This window comes from Hakea prostrata, chromosome 9 (genome assembly GCF_041222555.1).
Source record: "Hakea prostrata isolate BN-2017 chromosome 9, UWA_Hpros_2, whole genome shotgun sequence".
Lineage (NCBI taxonomy): Eukaryota > Viridiplantae > Streptophyta > Magnoliopsida > Proteales > Proteaceae > Hakea > Hakea prostrata.
In genome coordinates, this window is record NC_142608.1 from 11,594,267 (window position 1) to 11,616,461 (window position 22,195).

The 22,195-nt window shown below is 35.6% G+C and overlaps 1 protein-coding gene and 1 long non-coding RNA gene across 3 annotated transcripts; one reads left to right on the plus strand and one right to left on the minus strand.

Moving 5' to 3' along the window:
• Positions 1-5,691: 5,691 nt before the first annotated feature.
• On the plus strand, positions 5,692-9,233 carry LOC149004649 (Transcription factor TFIIIC, tau55-related protein). Of its 2 annotated transcripts, XM_089169079.1 has the most exons (6): positions 5,692-5,826; positions 7,604-7,633; positions 7,747-7,866; positions 8,365-8,415; positions 8,718-8,769; positions 9,005-9,233. In XM_089169079.1, exons 3-6 carry the CDS (start codon positions 7,750-7,752, stop codon positions 9,202-9,204), a joined length of 420 nt encoding a protein of 139 aa, XP_089025205.1. In that variant the 5' UTR covers positions 5,692-5,826; positions 7,604-7,633; positions 7,747-7,749; the 3' UTR covers positions 9,205-9,233. The 2 variants fall into 2 exon arrangements, with proteins under 2 accessions (XP_089025205.1, XP_089025204.1); XM_089169078.1 differs by lacking the exon at positions 7,604-7,633.
• A 430-nt stretch (positions 9,234-9,663) lies between these two features.
• Positions 9,664-14,592, minus strand: LOC149004650 (uncharacterized). Its single transcript, XR_016175632.1, has 3 exons — positions 13,782-14,592; positions 12,632-12,884; positions 9,664-10,336 (listed from the first exon to the last, which is right to left on the minus strand). It is a non-coding gene; the product is annotated as an uncharacterized LOC149004650 (long non-coding RNA).
• Positions 14,593-22,195: the final 7,603 nt, after the last annotated feature.

A 22,195-nucleotide genomic window follows, 5' to 3' on the forward strand; every position in this document is an offset into this window, starting at 1 on the left:
TACATATGCTTTTCTCACTCTTACGAAGGAAACAAAACTAAGGTTCTAGCTATCTGGCCTTCCCACAAACTCCTCTGCTTTCTTGTTTCTTCATCTAGAATTGAACGCCTGCCAATTGAAATTGATAAGCAAAGTTAGAGACGAAGCTCTGCAATGTCATTGACTGAAAGATTGAAAGGAGATCTTTGAAGACCATATATCAGCACATCTCTTCTCTGTTACCACACATTGTTTCTGCTACGAGTTAGGGTATTGACTCTTTCCCCTCCTGGTGAAGCGTTCTGTTTGTAGAATTTAGGGTTTTCTTGCTTGTCTGGATTTTTGATTAATCAATTTTTGTTTGGCATCTTTTCTTATCGTTCTTCATCTGGAATTTATCTGGTATGTTGGAGAAGAGAACATATCTGAGGCCTAGATATGGCTCGTGAGGTGGAACTGAGTGCGATTATCTGTTTAAGATTGTCTTGTTAGGAGATACTGGTGTTGGAAAATCGAACATTATTTCAAGGTTATCTAGCAAGAAGTTCTGTTGGGAGTTCAACCCGACTGTCAGAAATGAACATGCAACAGTGATTTGTAAGGTGCATCTTGATCTCTGTAGTCTTTCTTGTTTGTTCATCTATATACGTTTTGGTTCCTGGAATATATATATATATATATATATTTCTTCATTTCACAAGAAGCTTTCTGATTGATAAGCGCCACAATATCTTGATGTTCCAATTTTTCAAATGCTTAATTTCTTGGTAAAAACTATACAATTTTCTCAAAGAAAAAAGAAACCGGTACTCAGATCTTGCAGTTCCTTGTTAATTATAAGGCAGTATCAATATGAATTTCTACCGTGGACACCAGATACGCCAAATAGGCAAAACATGTGCATACATGGTGTACTTATTTTCCGCCATGTATTTGGTTTACAAATTGAAGTGTCACAGATTCATCTTCATCTAGTACCTCCACAAAAGATTTCAGTAAATTTTTTTATTAACACTAGTAAAATTATAGGGAGGATCAAGTCAATTTTATAAAATCTAATTTGGGTTGTTGGTTCTAGTCTTCTAGGATCAAAGTGTTGGGTTTGGGTGTCTTGTATTCTGTGGGTCCATGTAATTATGGTTTTAGATTGTATTTGTAATTGAAACATGGTTTAGGTCAATTACTAATACTGGGGTAAAATTGTAATTACATTGGGATTAGGGTTTTAAGTTTCCCTATAAATAGTCCCTATGGGATAACCTATAGGCATCAATCTCTGTAGGAGATTGGGGAATCAATCCCTGTAGGGGATTGGGGGAATCAATCCCTGTAGGGGATTGGGGGAATCAATCCCTGTAGGGGATTGGGGAACCCATCCTGAGGATAAAGATGGGGCAAGCAAAGGAAGCACTTTGTGGGTGTGAGGTTTTTCCTGAAAATAGTGAAACTCCTTTTCTCTCTGGTGGACGTAGGCATGGTTTTGTCGAACCACGTTAAATCCCTATTGTGTGCTTTGCTTGTGTTTTTCTATGTTTGTGGTTGTGCATCCATTATTCCTAACAAGTGGTATCAGAGCGATATTCGGTGGATCATCGCCGGAGGTGTGCCAAGATCCAGAAAGGAGATGATAGGTGCCAGGAGAACAGAGAAGGCTTCGACGGATTGATCGAAGGTACGATTCTGCATCTAGAATCGTGAAGTTTTTTTTGTCTCTTTTTTCTTGTAGTTTGATTGGATTAGAAAGCTTAAAACAAAAAAGGAGAGGGTAGCGATCGGATTTTGGATCGCTAAGAACATGTTGTTCGTTCAAAGTCAATTTTATAAAATCTGATTTGGGTTGTTGGTTCTAGTCTTCTAGGATCAAAGAAATGCGAAAGAAAAGGTTTGCAACAAATGTTATGATTGAATTGATTCATATAAGAAATTTTATGGTTTTGTTCCAAGAATAAATTAAAATGGTGAGTTGGTGGATGTCCTTTTGAGTTCATTTAGAAAAATGTATGCACATCTTCAAAGAAAAAGTGAATGCAAAGGAGTTTGAGTTTGGTTGAAGTTTTAGAGGTCCTTTCAAGTTCTATTTAATAGCAGATTTATTAATCATATCTATTATTAATTATCAAATGTTATGTATTATGTTAACATTACATACTTAATAATAATACCCAATTAATTAATAAGTTTGCTAGTTGTTTTAGAAAAGAAGACAAACATTTTTCTGTAGTTCATACTTTTATAATAGTAGTATAGTATATTATGATATTTAATCAGGAATTCAATACTTAATGCAATGAAGTCTTCAGTTCTTTGAAACAGATTGGTGGAAATAAGATCAATGCACAAATATGGGACACTGTTGGTCAAGAGAGGTTTCATAATCGTCACCATTGGTTATTACAATGGTGCAGTTGGTGCTCTCTTGGTCTATGACATAACAAAGAGAGAAACTTTTGACAATGTACCAAGGTGGCTTCGCAAAATGAGGGATTCCACAAAATCCGACATGGCCGTTTTGCAGATAGGGAACAAGGTTGACTTAAAACACTTTAGAGTTGTACCAAAGGAGGAGGGAAGGGCTTTTGCAGAGAATGAAGGACTTTCATTTCTTAAGACTGTTCGAATTTTAATTAATTATTCCACATAAGATGGGCTTCATTGATTGTGTTACACTTTGATTTGGTTTCTTTATTGCTCTGATATGAATAATATACAGTTACTAAAACTCTTATATGGACTGGCTAGTGTGGGCTAATAGGGACCGTTAGATCTTGATGGACGATCTAATGGGTTTGCCTATGTAAAGGATGCTAGGTCCATCCTTTAAACCCTAATGATTATCACATTATTCTCTGCGTTAGTTAGAGAGAGTTATTCCATCAAGCCAGTGAATAGGGAAGAGTTTAGAAGAAAAGATCTAATATCAAGTTGATCATAGAATCAACTTCCACCTTAAGTTCTTTCCAAGTGGGAGACTAAAAAAGATTTTCCGCTGTGTTTTGCCTCCAATGAACCTAAAGAAGATATGTTCATAATCATCTTTTACTATTATCGTATTAAGGTGTTTTTAATTGATCTATGCAATTTTGGACAAAAATAATCTTACATGTGGTATCAGAGCATGCATAGAATCGATTAAAGACAAATTTTGGTGTTTTTAATCAATCTTTGCGATTTTGGACAAAAATAATCTTACATGTGGTATCAAAGCCTGCATAAAATCGATTAAAGACAAATTTTTGTGTTTTGAATCGATCTATGCGATTTTAGACAAAAATAATCTTAAATGTGGTGTATCGAGCCCTGCATAGAATCTATTAACGACCAATTTTTGTGTTTTTAATCGATCTATGCGATCTTTGACAGAAATAATCTTACATGTGATATCAGAGCCTGCATAAAATCGATTAAAGACCTATAGGAATGTTGAATGATGAATTTAGGATTCTAGAATGAACTTATACAATTTGTGAATTTTTTCCTGATTTTTTCATCAAACCGTAGGATTTTTGGTCAATAATTTTTTTTAAAAAGGATCTTAAAATTTTGAGAGGGTTTCTTAGAGAGGACAATTTTGGGTCGGAGAAAATTATATGGAGACTTTGATACCACATGTAAGATTAATTCTATCCAAGATCGCATAGATCAATTAAAAACATCAAAATTGGTTTTTAATCGATTATATGTAGGCTCTGATACTAGGTGTTTTTAATCGATCTATGCGATCTTTGGCAGAAATAATCTTATAGAGACATCAGCATCATAAGCATACAATATTGTGAATGCTTTAGAAACTATTATAATAAAGACCTACGATATTTTAAGCAATAAAGTACTAGTAGCTGAGGAAGCAACCAAGTCAACAAGTCTTCTAAGTCAAGGTACTACAATCAATATTGCTGATGCACTGAAAAATAAGGACAGCAAAAGTTGTTTCACTTGAAGAACATGATTCATCAATCTAAATGAACGATATTTTGCTGAGAATGTTATTTGGGTGTTTTAGAAATGTAAAAAATTTCTACTTGTGTGGAGACAAAAAGACCATCGAGAATTAATTGGATTTAGGGGAAGATTAGAAACATTTTGTCCCCTACATCATACTTGTTGAATATAGTAAGAGAGAATTTGTGTATGATCTGATCCTCTCTGGATATAAATAATCAAAGCATCCCAAGAGATGTCCATTTTCAGCCAACCATAGCTAATGTTTGAAAAAGATTCCATAAACAAAACTTGATCTTTTCAATTGTGGATAATGAATAGACACTAGAAAAGAAATATCAGACGAGTGGATACATTGTTTATTTAGTGATTCCCTCATAAGTTATGAAGACTTCTTGTTGAACTTCACAATGTTAAACAAAATAGCAAATTAAAATCACAAGTGTAGACATCTATCGAAGAGAAAATCTATTAATGATTTATTAAAGAGATGAATTGACAAAGTTGGTGGCAATGATATATGAGAGTACTTTGTTCTTAATCTCAAAAGCTCCACTGCTCAGGTATGCCAATTCATATAGAAAAAAAAATATATTTTCAGATGGATTTCGCGTTATTTCCACAAAACGCATGAGGTAGTTGTTGAAATTCACTGACATAAAATAACATTAACAAATGAACCTTGCATTCAAGACACTCCAAAGAAGAACTTTTATTCTATATTCAAAGAAAGATCCTCTGGCAAAGTATTGAGATGGAAAAAAATTTAAAGAAGATAGAATCTTAGCTACCATCTGGAAATTGCTTGGGTCATGCGCATGACCGTTAAGCTGAGATTTCGATTGTCAGATTCAAAATTTCAACCAAATTCAGTCCGACGACTCATAGTGTGTGACTTGACGATCCCAAGCAAGATCCCACCATTTTGGTGGAAATTAATGAATAATAAAACATTTGACTTTTGACCAGTTTTGTTTGACACTAATTTGGTGAAAGCAAGGTGTATTTATAAATTCTTAAAAGGGTGAATTATTATATCTGCTACCTTGTTATTTTAACCCCTTTAAATTTTTATTTTCCCTCTTTTACAAAAATTCATCATACATTATATGCAATTTAATTTATTTCATTTTTATAAAAATCCAAAGAGGAGAATGAAAAACATAAAAATAAATATTTTTTAGGAGCACTCTAATAAGATAATTGTGATGAGAACACAAATCACCCAAAAAGAATGCTAATATGACAAGTCTCTTCATTTTTTAATAATCTTTTAAATTTACCCAAGAGTACGTAAACTTTATTATCAAATAAGTTATCATTATATGATTTTATAACTACCAAATTACCCTTAATCTCTCACTTTACAATATTGTCCTTAATCCTTTGGTGACATTTTACAGGTGGTGGTCGAGTTTAGATCCTCTCTATTTATATAGCCGTGCTTACATGAATATGGACTTGCATTCCATAAGATTCATATTAGGCAAAGACAATGTGGGTCTAACATAGGGTTGCAACAAGGCCGGGTTGGCCGGGATTTTACAATTCCAAGCCCAACCCTACATATTTCAATCTTAGCCCATTTTTGCCTTGACCCTATTTTAGGGCAAATGATTATTATCCTTAATTCTAAGTCCTATGGGCCAAATCAAGTCTCATTCTCGCCCTGTTCTTAGCCCTGGCTCCAATTGATCCTAACCGCTCTGCAAGCAAGGAGTGCCACGCATGAGCGGAGCGAAAACAAAGCAAACGCTTTACCTAGACCATAAAGGTCCGAGTTGGTTTCGAACATCTTTACGCTAAAGGGAACTCAGAAGGATACCCTGAGACTAACTTCCCAGCTTTGGCTCCCTGAGACGACTCCCGACTCCCGCAGTAAAGGCACTATAATCTTGCAGCTAGCAGGTACCATCCATCTCTCTTCTTCTCCATCTGCTATCGCGGTGTCCTTCCTTCACGTTCTCTTTCTCTCCATGCTATTTAGGTTTCTCAAGGGATGCATTAAAGATACTGTGTTGCACTCCACCTCTTCTATATGCATACTTTTCAATTCAATGGTTAATTCTTGTCTTTGGAATGGTTGGATGACTAGTGTTATCTGTTTTCTCGCCATAAATAAGCAGTGATAGCCTAATACATGATCTACATCAATGATAATTGAGACCCGAATATATTTATAGTTTTGATTATGGGTTTTGAACTTTGGAGCTAGGTGTGTTGGAGGGATCGGTATTAGAGAAGGGTTCGGTTTATTTCTGCCATTGTTTTGAACGGGAACCAATTCATGATTTCTCCTTCCCTTAGACATCTCGCAGAGTCTATTCAATGATATTTCTTTTTCTAATATTTATATGTTTTTGCTCCTTCTTTTTGAACTCCAAAATTAACGGAAATACAAGGATTTCTTCTGTTGTGCCCATCCCTCTGTCCTCATTAAGCCCTGTGGTGTCCATGGAGATGCTAGCCTGATAGACTCAAACCTGTATTCAATGCCACCCCCTTCAAAGTCAATAAACGGATTATGATACCTTTTTTTACCTTTATTTCTTATCCCACTTCATCTTTTCTTGGGTATCATGTGGTTCTTAAAACCAAACTCTGAGTATAAAGTTTATCACGCTGATGACACCACCCAGCTTTCTTTTTTTTCTTTCGCGTCTCCATTTTGTTTCTTTGGTGTTGTAGATTTATGATTTTCTGAATTTCTTGAGTGTCTTGGAATGGTCAGCAGTATATCACTAATAGTCTAATTACTTAAATATGTATATGGCTTTCTCCAATTTATTCTATATCTTACCCTGCATAAGGTACTTCTAGTTTCTCTTAGGTAGTGCATGTGAAGGTTTTGTTTACGAAGGGATAGAACCATTCTCCAAAATGAGGAGCTATCTTTCGCCTAGTGTTTGATTCATATTGAAACCACAATGGTCTCTGTTTGACTAAAACTATAACTTTACTGGCGTGTTCCATGTAATATATCGAATTTCACTTTTGTTTATCAATTTAGTCTTAAATGGAAGTTTTCTAGTGTTTGATTCATATTGAAACCGCAATGGTCTCTGTTTGACTAAAACTGAAACTTTACTATCATGTTCCATGTAATATATCGAATTTCACTTTGATTTAACAATTTAGGCTTAAATGAAAGTTTTTAGCCTCATTGGTTGTGCTCTGATAATATTTGTTGATGGAATTTCTTCCCTAGAGTTGATACTCTTAGTGATATTAAATGGAGGTTTCCAAAGTAAATTTTTGCAAGTAGCAGCAGTATCTATACAGCAGTGGACTGTTGATGGAAGAGCTGTTTTTTGCTGGTTGTATCATCTTAATGTTAGTTGTAGTCAAGGTTGGAGTTAATGAATTTGTTCTGCTGAGAAGTCAAGGGTGTTTTTATTATTATTATTATTTTTTGGGGTGAAATGAGAAGTCAGAGTTCAGTCATCTTTAATACTAGTTTTTGTACTTCTATGGATTACAGTTTCATTATTTGGCTTTTGTAAGTTGTCTTAACTTTCTTGAGCTTTCTCTTATGCCTTCATCATTATTTCAATCACAGTTGGGATTTTAAGGGGATAAAAAGTTAAAAATGGATGTTATATATGGTTAGCCTATGACAGAAACTCTTGTGCTGATTACAAAACTTAGTTTTTGGTGTAAACACTTACGGTTCATTTTGTGACAGAAAAAAGGAGTCATATCTCGTCAATTCAAAGTGAGAATCCTTGGAATGAATGGCTTGATTTTAGCTCTCTTAAATAGTGCCTGAACTATGGTATCACCTACTTCAGATACTGCTAGACTATAACTGCTTGCTTGTTTATGTAGATAATGGAGTCATCCATGGAAACTGCGTATGTGGAGGATGAAGAAGAGTATGTTTTGCTTGATCTTGATGGTGTAGCCGCCCACGTTGAAATCCCACCAAATGCGCCATATGTTCTCTCAGTATGTTTATTTGTCTTGAAACATAGCTAATTCTGCAAAATACATAGTATAATTATGATTTTGCACTAGTCTGATTCTTAAAGTCATTGTCTTGTAATTTGAACACAATTTGCTTGAGGTGTTTGCAAACACATTTAAAATATACAGATAATAATTTCAAAAAAATATATTAATTTGTAATTTATGATGCTTAGCTAGTGTGGATATTTTTTCTTTCCGTTGGGGTTTGTGAACTTAGATTGTAGAAAATATGATTTATCAGGTACACATATCAAAGGTAGTTTCATTTCTGTATTCTGTGTAAATCGTTATGTTCTTGATACATATGAAGGCTAAAACAGCAACAATTTAAAGACTCTTCTTTAAATCATCCTTTAGTTGAAACCTTATCGGAGCACGTATAAAATCTTGAGCAATGTTGTTTCATCTATTTGTCCTACCATGCTATCTTTTCTATTTTTTTGTTTGGCTTTTAATATGTGCATTCTGTTCATGTAGGATCTGGACACACTCAATCCAGTGCTAACTATTGGTGACAAATTGAAGCTGGTGAGTTACATATTTGATTCATCAGGATGTTCAAACCTTTGTTTAGACCCTTCTGATCCACACTATCAACTCACATCAATTTCTTATGATCAAACATGCTATCATTTGGCAATGAGATTTTTAAACCCTATAATAAGATTTTGAATGATACAGCATATGAAAAACTTGGATGGAAGAAAGGTTTACTGTTAAGAAAATTGATTTATTTTCTTTGTTAGGACTCGATCGATACTATTGCTAACTCATAAAGCAACTAATACATAAAAAAAAAAACCATTGATTTGTTCTTGATTTTGTGACAGATAGGAGAATATGAAGAAACAATTGGCACCTGCTATGTTTTCTCAGAAACTGGTCAGTATACATTGTTTTCCAATATATAAATTCCTTGCATGTTAAAAGAAATTCAGTTCTTGGATAGCTGTGTACTTTCCTCGTATGTTAGATATTTAAAAATGATCCTGCTATCTTGGCAGATCTTGAACTTTTATTAAATAAAAAATTTTGTCATCTCCATTCCTTCATTTTTCTTGTATTTTGTCACATGTAATTTTAGTTGTATGATAAAGAAGTGAACTTCTCATGGCAGATGCTACTCCAGTGGTTCATGAGGAGAAGGGAGCATCTGAAAGGAACCTTTTCATGGGAAAGTGCATTGAAGATCCGAATGAAGCTCCTGTTAAAAAGGTCAAGCCAGTTACAAGTCTTCAGAAGATTATCAAGTTCAGACTGTTGCCTGAAGTTGACTCTTCAGCATCACCAATTGAACCAACAGATTCCAAATTGTAAATTCATGTTACATCTCATGTCTAATGTTTTCCGTCCTTGTAAATATATTCGCCAAGAGCTTTCTAAAGCATTGTCTGCGTTAGTCTGATGTGGGTTTCCTGCTTTAACCAGTGCATGAGAAATTTATAATTTCCTACCAATTGTATAGCCTTATTAGTAAGTTTTACATTGAGAAACTGATTTCAGGTAATTGCTTACATTAGAGGAAAAGATGCCAATCAGTCTCAGCTTCACTGCGACTGGAATTGCAGAGTTTGTCCTAACCAAAAATTTAAAGCCAGGGACTACGTGAAGCAGTCGAAAGAATCCTCAGTGAGGGCAACTCATGGTAGTTAATAAAAACAAATGAAGAACTACACTAAGCAAAGAAAGATACACATCTTTTTTCTATTCTCAAAGAATTATGGACTACATTCATGGCTGTTGCTAAGGGGAAGAAACTGAATCAAGAAGAGAATTTTCTTTTTCATCAGTTGTGAAAGAAAACCTGCAAATACGCTAACCTAAGAAACTTTCTCTTTTGAATACTAATTATGATGGGATATACTCATAGCAGTTGCTTCAGAAAGGGGAAGAAATAAAAAACAAGAGAATTTATTTCATCAGTATTGCAAGAAAACCCTGTTGAAATTTCCTCTGCTTCTCTGCTCCTCATGCTGATTTGTAATTTCTTCTCACAGACATCATTGAGCTTGTACATCAGTTAAAACTGTTCAATTTTATTTCAGAATATTCTCTGTTCATAAACCTTTTGTTCCAAGCCTACTCTTATAAGGTCATTATCTCAAGTTTTTATGACCATTGTTGCCATGCCAATAGAGGTTGCATTTAAAATGGAGAATTTATCATGAAATGCCAGCTCCAAAAGTAACGAGTGAAGCTTCAGTAACCTCGGTTGTCAGTCCTGCCTATCTTTGTCCATCCATTTTCAGTTATTTTCAGTTGCAACTATCACAACTAGTCACAGGGAGACCTGCATGGCTGCCTTTGGCATCAAGAAAGGCAAATGTTGTCCTTGTCTCAATGAATATCAATAGCAGTTTTGCAGTACTCATTCCTGCACAGCAGGACACTTCCGCCTCAAGGTAATGGTAACCACGAGCAAACCTGCTTCCAGATTTTCCTCCTGCAACTGCAAGGGGCATCTTAGTTATCTATTAATGAAATGATGTGAAGAGTGCAAGAATAAAGGCAATTGTAAAAACCTGTGAAATATTTCAGAATCCAAAGTATAGAAGACATTCTGCATAAAAGAAAAAAATGAGAACCGATCATTCTTTCAGATTTTTTGTCTGTACGATTAAAACAATATTTGTAAACTTAGTCTCCAAAATCAAGTAATCTAGCTTAAGCATATGAAAGGTAACAATATCAAACCATATTGATTTTCACTGAAATGTAAATAATGTCTAAAGAGCTAAAACCTTTCTTTTGGTTGAATGACAATAAATCAGAAACAGTGTGAGGCCAAAAGCTAGGGGTTAGTGAGGAAATGACCAAGGTCCATCGTCATAGGTGATAGGCCTTGGTCAGATACTACTAATTCTTCCCTCTTTCTTCTCTACATCTAGAGTTTCTATTTATTGACCTGCTGCAACCATTACAATGAGTTGCTGTGGACATACTCTGTTCTCTGTTCTTGCTTCTGACTATCTATTGGAGACAGTTCCATTGGTCCTTCAGGAAGCTGGTTTTAGAAGATTGATATTTGGAAGTTTTCTGCAGAAACATCAGGCCACAATAACTCTTCATCTATCAGTTGAAGACTTTCTGGAATTCTGTTGAACATCTTCCTGACCCTCTGGCAGTGATTTCAGGTCCATCCATTTGCTAGAAATACATCTAGCTGAAGGTTTCTAACACTTCCCTTGAATTTCTATTTTGAGTAACTGTAGCTACTTGCAATCCAGCCATCACTGTGGCTGTTTTTGTTAAGACCCTTCCATGCTACCCTCCACAATGGATTCAGTCCCATTAGAGATAGCTGTGAGCTGTTACTGTTGGTTAATCTATAGTTGCCATATTGGATTGCATCTGTAACTTGGGATTCACATTATTATTCTTTCTCGTTTCTGATATCGTTTGACCGTGTTCTGACCTAGGATTCACAGGCTAACTCAGTTTCTAATTGGGAATCAAGCTGCCATTCCCAGTGACTACAGTCTTTAGTGTCAATTCAGCCCATGGACTGCAATAAAAACCTTGTGGTCTAGTACTAGTGTTGAACCCATACTGCTGCCCCATTTCTTATTTCTTTTGGCCTATTACAACTCTGTTGCACTCAGCACCTACTGATTGTCTTATTTGGTTGGCTTTTTACTTGCTGTCTAGTGAACCTAGCCCCATCAGCACTGCTTTTCTCAAATCACAAAAGGGTAAAAGCTCACAATCATAAGCACCCTTCAGCAGGTCAGCTATAACACAACAATTGCCCAGCTTCAATTACGTTGCTTCATTGCAGCATTAGTTACCTTTTCCGCCATGCCGAAAGTCAAGATTACAAGAAATCATTTTATTTTGTAATTTTGGTTTGGAGCTCCAACATGACAAACTATACCTCTTGATATGCCTCTAAACTAATACATGTTATTAAATAGCATACATTGAAATATCCCTGGAACTCGTAGTTAAGTTGGAGCATTATGATGTTTTTGTGCTTTCCTGCAATTTTTGGGGCCCAAACATCATGTGATGGAGGTCAATGTCTGCTACCAAGGGTTGATAGGAAAGGTCCAGAACATCTTAAATATTTTCCAATGTACACTTATCTCTGCTTCTACAAAATTCTACTTTGAATTTAAGACATTGGTAATCTACCGTATCTGGGTCAGGCAATTTAACTTGACATTCAACAATGAAGAAAAATTTCCACATCTTATTGTGCTTAATTTCTAACCATTCTGTTAATGATTTCTGGCTCCTCTGAACTTGTAAAACTAGATGATTCTTAACAAATACTCACTGAACTAACAATCACATGTTTTATCAATGGTAACTTCAAGAAATGCCCTCATTGTCCTTAATCCACTGGTGATTCTGCTCCATACATATTCCGGAAGAATACAAAGTGCTTCCTACCTCTTCCAAGGATCCAAGTCTTGATGTCCTTCCATCCATACAAATACAGTTGTTTGCAAGATTTAATTATTATCTTAGGTAAAGTATAAGGAAGTCCTAGTTAACATAGAAGAAGGAAACAAGGTGGGAGCAATTCCATTCTAAGTAAATTATTCTTAAAGTTATGGGTATTGAACCCTAAACAAACATTTTGGTATTTCCAAGAATATGAACACCAAGATTATGAAAATGAATAGACAAATGCACTAACAGTTATTGTTTTGGGGATTTAAGATAATTGACATAAATACAAAGAAAGAAACCCGAACCAAGGCTTAGACACATAATTCATAGAAGTCAGATTTTATACCTGTCGTGTTGTCCCAAATGTTGGCACCACTGATATGCCTCAAGGACTCATTCTGTCAGATTGTAAACTTTCAAACCTATCCAGTAGTATACTATTTCAAACCAACTAAAACTTGTTGTCATCGTTGCTCAAGGACGAAGAATTTGTGAAGCATTTTGTGCAACACAATTGCAGGATTTTTAATTGCATGGGACACCTGTTTCTACTGACCATTATCCAGACCAAACACAGCCTTTTTCAACATGACATACTCCTGCAATAATAAAGACACAGCAGAGATCATGTTTTAGTGTCATATGGAAGATAAGAAACACAAAAGATAGAGACAATACTTGTGTTTTCTTATAACATAAATTAGTATATTTTAATTTGCAGAATTACTTTCACTCAAGTTGTGCCTGTATCCATGGAGAAGAGATGTTACAAAATAAACAAGGATAGAAAATAAGTTGTATTTTTTTTCCCTTCTCCAGCACTCAAATTGCCAGGTTTCTCATGAAAAAGCACAAGGGAATCATAACATTTCTTTCCCCCCAAAACAGTCACATTGTTATGCTGCTTTTTAGCTCCTCGGTACAGAATAGAACAAACAAATTATACAAGTTAGGATTGAAAGCCATGAAAATTTGAATAATAATTTAAATATATCTTTACCAAACATTACAGTAGCACGGATTCAAGAATATAATGAAGGTACTCAAGTTATCAAAGGTAATTTTGCATGGTCAATTGCTTATGTAGTTCTTGCAAACCCAAGAGGTGAATTCACAATGTCTAATATGAATGTGGTAGCCAAAAGGACAGCACATTTTAGCAACATAAGAGCTCTTCTCAAACCTCCAAAAATAAAAAGAAAAGAAACCAAAGAGGCGGAAATGCAATCCATATTTCAGGTAATTGAGTTGCGGAAGGAGAGGCTACGACTTGGTCCTAGCTTAGAGACAGCAGAAATTAGAGAAGTGAAATTTAAGTAGGTCAACATCAATATTTTTGCCATCTTGAGTGATTTGAGGTACAAAAAACAGACATCTTCCTGTCTTATCTTTTGAGGTAATGGAAAATCAAATTATGTGGACGCGACTTCAAATGGATGGACCTGAAATGAATGAAAAACCAGAAAAAGGGAAGAATAGAGCATTGACTGTTATACCTCCATGAAGAAGCTCGATTGATTCTGATAGACCAGAGGTGAAATCCACTCTTTCCACAAGCCTAACATGCATTTCTATGGTGACAGCATCAAGTGCAGCTTGTAAGCTAAAAGCTCTCCCATTTCAATCACCCTCAGATCAAACGGCCGGTTTAAGCTACTTCCAGAATCCAGACTGTTTTGATTACAATTTTAATAGGCGTGAGACAATTCCGTTCCTCTTTTCTCACCAAGTCTTTCTCCGTTGCCAGTCCAACCCTAAATTTCTCTCTAGCTGACACTTTTCCATCACAAAATCCTAGTTTCATCGCAAATGTTCCAGTAACATATTCAAATATGATCCGACGCATTAGATGCCCGGATCAACCACTTCTAGAATACGGATTCCAACAGGCAAGACCTATAATCATACACATTTAACAATTGATGATACATACGAAAGGAGAACACGATCTGATCACCGAGATGAAGAAGTAAAGTATTTCAACAAGTAAACAACAGTATTTATTCATTTAACTCGATATTCATGAAAACAAAGAAGGAAACAAATTGGATTAAAGCGAGATTTCGCTTCACTTGTCTGAATTGTGTTAATAATGCAGGAGAAATCAGGTAGAACCAGAAGAATCTCTGCTGTAAACAATTGGAAACTGAAAAAGAAAAGCTTTATTAGATATAACCACGTAAATTTGAACCGAAAACCTAGAAACAGGTGGAGGAAAGTAGAGAACACGTTCGAAAGCAAAATGGAGACGATAACAGAGAGGAATCGAGGTATATGAAGTGGGGAAGGTGGTGGCGTAGGTGAAGGTGCAGGTGAAGGTATATGAAAAAGTAGATGAGTAGACGAAAGTCACGAAACTCAGGAGATACGTAGAGAGAGAGAGGGGTGGTGCTGGCGTAGGAAGCTATTTGTGCGTTTGGAATTTGCCAAACATGGAGGTTGGAAGCTGTAAGCCTGTAAAGCTCCGCAAAGGAAATAGCAAATAGGAAAGATGGGATAAAAGGGGAAGAGAGAGAAACTGGAAACGGCAAAATGGGGTGGTTTTGTCGGTATCTTTACGGGGTCCGTTACGTTTTTGTCGTTTTGTCAACTAATGCAGGTTACGATCTTCAGATAGTACTAACGGTTTCGATTATAACCGCGGGAGAAATATATACTTTACTTTGGTTGTAGAACCGCGGGAAATATATACTTGCTTTGTATTCGTTCTAGTATTATGCACCCCATGCTTACTCTAGTGTTAATGTAGTTGCGTTTTCTAACATGTACCCATCGTCTTCAGCTTGAATTGTTAATCTAGGTTGGTTTGTATTGGATAGATTTAACTCTGTTATTGTTAAAAAGGCAAGAAAAATAATTTTTTTTTTTTTTAATTTTTTGGATATGTGGTTCATCCAAGCTAGCTTGTGGGCACTACGATTACATCCTCAAGGGAGCTTTTATATAATTAATGCCGCCGAATGAATGCGAAGCCAAGAACTCTCCTAAGAAAAAAAAAAATTACTGCAGATATAGTCAGAGTACACCTAAATTAGCGTGAATAAACTTGAGATTCCCAAAAAAGAGAAAAAGTATTATCTTTTTGCATTTTCGCCCATGTTTTTAATTAATTATTGAATATAGATTGATCAAGAACCTATATTTATTGAAATTAATTGTGTTGTAGATTTTATAGTTAAGTTGACCTAGTAGATTGAGCTCTTGCTTTTTTGTCTGATACCAATAAATGTGAAGTCAATGGTTGTAACGACTTCTTAATGCAATGATCTCTTCTTCTACCATAAGAAAATAGAATCATTTGGCCGTTCTACTAAAACTAGAACTAATGGATTTCATACACATAGAAAATTTTAAATCGTCATCTCTAAGGCTATTTTTGGTATCAATTCTCATTCTCTATTATGTTTATTTAAAAAAAATACAATAATTCATTATTGGTCAAAAAATGAAAAATGGTTTGCTGAATTTTATTGAACATAAATTATGAAATAAAAAATAAGTTTGATGTTAAAATAAAAAAAATAAAAAAATTTGTTAGAAAATGATAATGAACAAGTGACAAAAGAGGAAAAATGTATGTTTTTTTCTTTTTTTTGGATAAGAAGGGAACACTTTATTCATAAACTAAGAAAATACAATACAGACACACAAAAGAAAGGAAAAGTACAAAAGATAGATGTATCAAAACATGAAGTTCAATCCGAACCAAGGAGCGGAAATTGACCAAACTGTCGTACATGCAATAGACAAGATCATCCAGACTAAGGAATGTGTCAAGCCCAATAAAATCTTAGAACAAGAGTTGTAACAAATACAACAGCAGTTAAGCACCAAAGCCACAAAGGGGGAGATACGCCACAAAGGCAGAGACTTACACGCCACAAGGGTAGAGATAAAACACACCACAATGACAGATATAAAACACACCACAAGGGCGGAAGTTTGGTTGTCGCATTGGTAGCACTAGTATTGCGGAGAAGATTCAAACTTGCCATATGTCACTGCCGTAGAAGTTTACTTATAGAGCTTACCACAATAGAGAGTGCACTTCCAAATATGGAGTTTTTCCGCGGGAGACACCAAAGCTCGCTTCAACCAGAGTTTTTTTTTTTTTTTTTTTTTTTGGTTTTGAACCTAAAAAGTTGAAAAACAGAGAAAGAAAGATAGAGAATAGACAAGTGGAAGACGAAGAGATGGCAGAGATTGAGAGAAGAGAGAAAACGAAGAGATGGAGAAAAAAGGTAACAAGAAGAGAGGCGATGAGAGAGATCAATAGGAAGAAAAACCAGATCGAAATGAAAAACTCCAGATTCTCCAAATTTGTGTTTCGAACCAGAGGTGGAAAAGATAAAAATGTATGGTTTTTATTATTATTATTAATTTTTTTTTGTAGGAGTATGGTTTTTATAAAAGAATGTGTATTGAGTATTTTACTCTCTTTTGAACTATAAAATTTTAAGAAAACTTGCACATAAATAAAGAGACTATAATCCATAATAGATAAAAATTCTATTATGCATTTTGAAGGTCTTTCTATTATTTTAAATAAAAATATAACTGATAATAAATGCCAAACAATTTTAAATAATGAAAAATTCTCATAATAGAGAATGAGAACTAAAAAGAAAAAAAAAAGAAAAAACAAAAAAAGAACCTAAATTAAATTGGCTACAATTCAAGGATTTCAATTTTTAACAAACAAAATATGTAGTAGTATCAATTTGGCTTAGCCAGTTTCTCATGAGAGCTTCTTTGATCGAGAGTTGCAAACAAGTCGACAACATTCTTTCATCCCTCACTTTTATCTCCCTTAGAAAAACTTCACCATATGAAATTGGTATTGAAAATTTATAAGCTCTGATATTAAAAGAGAGTGGAATCCTTTAAGATTAGGTAAAAACACATGTAAATGAGAGATGAGAGAATAAATGTGATCCAACATCTAATGCCGCATCTATATAACCTCCAATGATTGAAGTTTTAGACGATCGTTGAAGTAATTAATGATCTTTCTACTGTTTATTTTGAACTTATCACTCTTAACGTCTGAGGGATTGCACATTACAAGACTGAAGAACATTCCAAACTTCCAACATCATAGGAGAAAAAAAAAATCAAAATACATACCTTCATATTTTTCTCTTTCTTCACCCATACTAGAGATTAATAAACTGAGACTTGTTGTTACCAAAAATAAAAAAAACAAAAAAAACCGGCCCTTCGTCAGAATTGGAATGAACAAGAATTCCATTGGGCTGCGTTTGTTTGCTGGAATAAAAGTGGGATGGGAAAATTCTTGAAAAAAGTATAGAATTCTTACTTTTTGTTAAATCCCAAAATAGTAGATTTTTTGTTGCTTGGAGTGGAAAAGTAAGAGACAAGTTTCCTTGAATAATTTCATTGAGCTGCGTTTGTTTGCTGGAATAATGGTTGATTGTCTGGAGATGTGATAACCCAACTTTCCCACCCCAAGCCATTTTAAAACCTCACATATTTGGTGAGCCTTTGTAGGAAAGTTAGGGAAAGTAAAATGTGAGACTGCCACTATCACTTTTTTACAAAACCCTTTTCTTTTCTTTCCTTTCTTTTCCTTCTCCCTCACCCCACTACACATGAGGCCCACATGTTTTTGTTTGAATCCGGATCATCACCCCGACGAGGAGCACACCGACGGTTTTTCCACCACAAAAAACAGTGGGCCCCACCACTGAAAATATTATAAATAAATAAAAAACCCTCCCATCACCACCCCTGGGCCCCTCTATTTTTTGTGGTGGTAAGCTGGTCGGGGTCACAGATTCGGACTCTTTTTGTTTCCCACCCCTTTTTTTTCCACCCCACCTTTGCAAACAAATGCAGCCTTGATGATTTAATGTGTTGAATTTTATGATGGGATTCACTATAAAAATCAATTATTGAAGAGATATACTTTCTTTTAAATGGATTAGGTGGGGGAAGCTTTCCCCCAAAAACATTAAAAAGTGGGAATAAAGTTTATCCAACCCAAAACGCTTTTTTGTATTGTCATGGAACACGTGAATCCAACCCTAAACGCCTTTTTGTATTGTAATGAAAAACGTGACGTTTTTCTTTTTTATTTTCCGGTTGTATTTATGCAAGCCTGGATTCCATTTGCTATGGTGCGCAGTTTACTCGAGAGACTCCCGTGTGACCGTGTCTACTTTAATTTCTTTTTGAGTGTTTTTAAGCACCCTTTAAATGAGGGTTAAATTCTTGTCTGTTTTCTTAAATTTATTTAATATCACGACACTGTTTCAGGCAGGGTGCGAAATATTAGTGTGACTTGCATGCTGCGCATTAAATGCGCAGCATGTGCAGCGCACGGTCGAGATCGAAATCTCGACCGTGATTTCGATCTCGACCGTCTGTCTCGACACCGAGACGGACGGTCGAGAGCGAAATATCGCCAGATATTGCCGGTTCACTTGTCAGCGAATTGGGTGATACGGTAAAATCTCGTCGAAATTTTGACGACATCAAAACTTCGGCCAATAATCGCTAAATTACGACCCCCATTTCAGGGGTATTTTTGGTCATTTTGATGCCAAATTTAATGTCTACTTTAATTTTATGCCAATGTCTGGTAAATTTGATTTTTTTTTTCAATAATTTTTCCATTTAAAATTTCTTTCTTAACCACATTTATTGCCTTCTAAGGCATAAATCATTCAGACATAATTGGAATGATTACCCGTTCACCTTGAAGATTCTATTACAAAATCCTTTATTAATTTAAATTATTTCATGTATATACTCTTCCCTAACCACATTTGACATGTTGACTTTTGAGGCTTAAATCTCTAGAATATAATTGATAAGATTGCTTATTAATCTTGAAGATTTTGCTATAAAATGTCTTTTTAATTTAAATTATTAAAAAAAAATTTTATTTTATGTAGATTCTCCTCCCTAATCATATTTAGCACATTATCTTTTGAATATTGAATAATTGGGACATATTTGGTAAGACTGTCCATTGATCCTAAAAATTATGTTGTAGAATCGCGAGAGAAATTGTCTAAAAATTGCAACAAATCGCCTAAAAATAGCAAGAAATCAGCAAAATATCCCTAATCACATTTAGCACATTATCTTTTGAATATTGAATAATTGAGACATATTTGGTAAGACTGTCCATTGATCCTAAAAATTATGTTGTAGAAGCGAGAGAAATCGTCTAAAAATTGCAATAAATCTCCTAAAAATAGCAAAAAATCAGCAAAATATCCCAAGAAATAGCAAGCTCGGCGATATCTTGCCATGTCGAGGTTCGGAGTCGGTTTCGATTCGCCACTATGAACCGAAACCACCGAATTTTGGCGATATTGTGCACTTGTAGGCTCCATCTCCATTTAAAGGGCCCTAGAAATTTTCTCTTTTTTTCTGTTGAACTCGTGCCTACCAAATCAATTCATGGATTGTGTTTGCTCTTTATGTCTGACATGCGCTTAGCCCCCCCCGGGGGCCCCCCCCCCGGCCGTTTTCTTTGGTCCCCCCCCTTTTTTTCTCTCCCCCCGGGTGTGGTCGGGGGTTCGGTACGGTATGGTCGGTATAACCTCAACCTCCGTCCGCCATTTTATCGGCGGTTCGTTTTAAAACGGTCGGTATGACGGTATCGTTGGACGCCGTTCTCGTCGGTTTGTCGGTTTGGCTTTTTTTTATGATTGTTCAAGTATGGAACCCGCCAACACAATGTGAATTATAATAAGCTACCTCAACATTGTCTTATACAACCCGCCGTGGCCCGGTACATTCTACATCCTTCCCCACTGTCGTACAACATATTAAACCAGCCATTGTGAGTTGTCTTGGGCTTGATCCGATAGGCAACCAACCGCATGGCTTTCCCTTTCCTCCCACTGGCGCTTCGGTTTTGTGTCTTGCCCTGCTGGTAGCATGGGGGGGGAAGAGATGGTGTCTACCCGCTGGTTTCCATTATGTTTGTCTTGCTTCTCTGTTGCCCTCTTCTTCTTGTTTTGTCACTTGTTGGGTTTTTATTGGGAACAATTCTTGCTTTTTTGAGTCTAGATTGTGATGGTGGAGAGCCACATATGCTGATATGCATTGCTAGCTGCTCAAATGCTTGAGTTGAGCAACATTGCCATGATCTCCAAAAACCCATAAAAGAGCAATCATTAAATCTATTAATTATTTTTGTCTTTGCTTGTCAACCAAGGGAGAGGAATTCTTCTCTCAAGACTTCCGATTCATTCACTAGATTCTGTCTATTCCATTGCCCCTTCGCGAGTCTACTTCGTTTACTTGACTCGTCCATGTCCACGTTTCAACGGATAAGAGGGTAGTTAATAATTAATTAGATCTATAACATTTGATTAGTTACTTACCTCAAGCATTATATAATATCACTCTCTATGCTCCCAACCTGTTTTCTCTATCTTTGTGACTCTTGTCCTCGATTTTTCAAAGTGAGCGTGACTCTCGAGTAGTTTAGGGTTTAAACTTTAAAGGGTTAATATCTTTCGGTTATGGTTGGTTGGTTCGGCGGTCGGTACGACGGTATTTACCGCGGTTGACACGCACAACCGTCCGTTTACCAAATTCGGGGGGTAGGTTTAAGCGGTTCGGTGCGGTTTACGGTTTTTTACCAGCTTGACCCCCCTTTCCCGTGGGGTTCAGCTTTTCTATAAAAAAACGTGCCATCGAAGTCTTATAAAACACGTGACAAATAACTGCGGCCCAAGTTTTACATATATGTATATATTTTATATATTTTTCATGTATGTTTTTTATCCAAATCAAATGTAAGAAGATCAATCACAGTTGACTTGTCGACTTGTCGCGTCTATTTTGTTTTGTAATTTCATGGTAGGTTTTCTTACAAGGGAAAAAAAAAAACATGATAGCTCGTTTTCATACTTTAATTTTATATCTAGTTAGAGCTATCTCGTAGCTTCCTTTTTAGTAAATTCTTTTTTTTCTCTTTCACTAAAAAAAATGTAACGGAGAGGAAAAAGGATTTTAGAATTGCGAGTGAGGGATGAATTGGTCAAAATAAATTTTTAAAACCCTAAAAATGCTCCCTTAATTTAGGGATATGATTCCCAAAATATTTGAATTGTTGTCTTCTGAAGGTTCAAAATTGAGATTGAAATTGATTGATTCAAAGAAGTGAGGAAAGAAAGTATTCATTAGAAACAAGAACTATAAAGAATACAAAAATTAATATAAATCATAGACAAACAATCACAAAATAAACGCATGAATTCAAACCTCTTAGTCTTAGAAATGCTAAAGAAAAACCATCACTAGAGATTTATAGTGAAACTTCATATAGGTAGCTTATCGAAATACTCGTACCACTATTTAGATGGGCTGGACAGCCCATCCACATGTAAGCCTTGTAAAATATCTAGCCCACTATTTAGATGGACCTAAACATGGGGAGAAGTCCAGAAGAATCTAACTCCTTGTAAAATATCTAATCTCTAGAACTCTCCCATAGAAATATCAAGGATCTAGAAAGTTTTCCACCATTGGATGGAGGACACATGTAAATATCACAACCATTTATTGTGCATTAGAATTTATAAAAGAAGAAGGGTTTCATTTGTGGACAGGCCATGACAAAATTGAGTTCCAAGCTTGTAAGAGTTCTCAAGCAATACAAAGTATTCTTTTTGTCAAGTTCTCTCCTATTCCCTCTCTAGTTGGGTAGAAGGTTGACTTAGTACAAGTTGGGGGAAAGCGTCATGGCTAGCGAGTCTGAGGTTTTAAATGTGGTGTCAAGCAAGCACAACCATGGGAGGGAGACCCATGCCAACAAGGAGAAGTGCAAGGGCAAAGGCAAGTCAATTAACGTTGGAGGTGCGATGTAACCTAGGTGGAGTTGGCTATGAACGAGACGAGGGAACGTCTCAACATTGAGAAG

What these genes read in the sequence shown, in the direction of transcription:
- LOC149004649 (XM_089169079.1), top strand. Translation starts at nt 7,750, where the DNA reads ATGGAGTCATCCATGGAAACTGCGTATGTGGAGGATGAAGAAGAGTAT. An exon ending in ATGCGCCATATGTTCTCTCA is followed by an intron (nt 7,867 to 8,364) that starts GTATGTTTATTT and finishes CTGTTCATGTAG; the next exon opens with GATCTGGACACACTCAATCC. An exon ending in CTATGTTTTCTCAGAAACTG is followed by an intron (nt 8,770 to 9,004) that starts GTCAGTATACAT and finishes TTCTCATGGCAG; the next exon opens with ATGCTACTCCAGTGGTTCAT.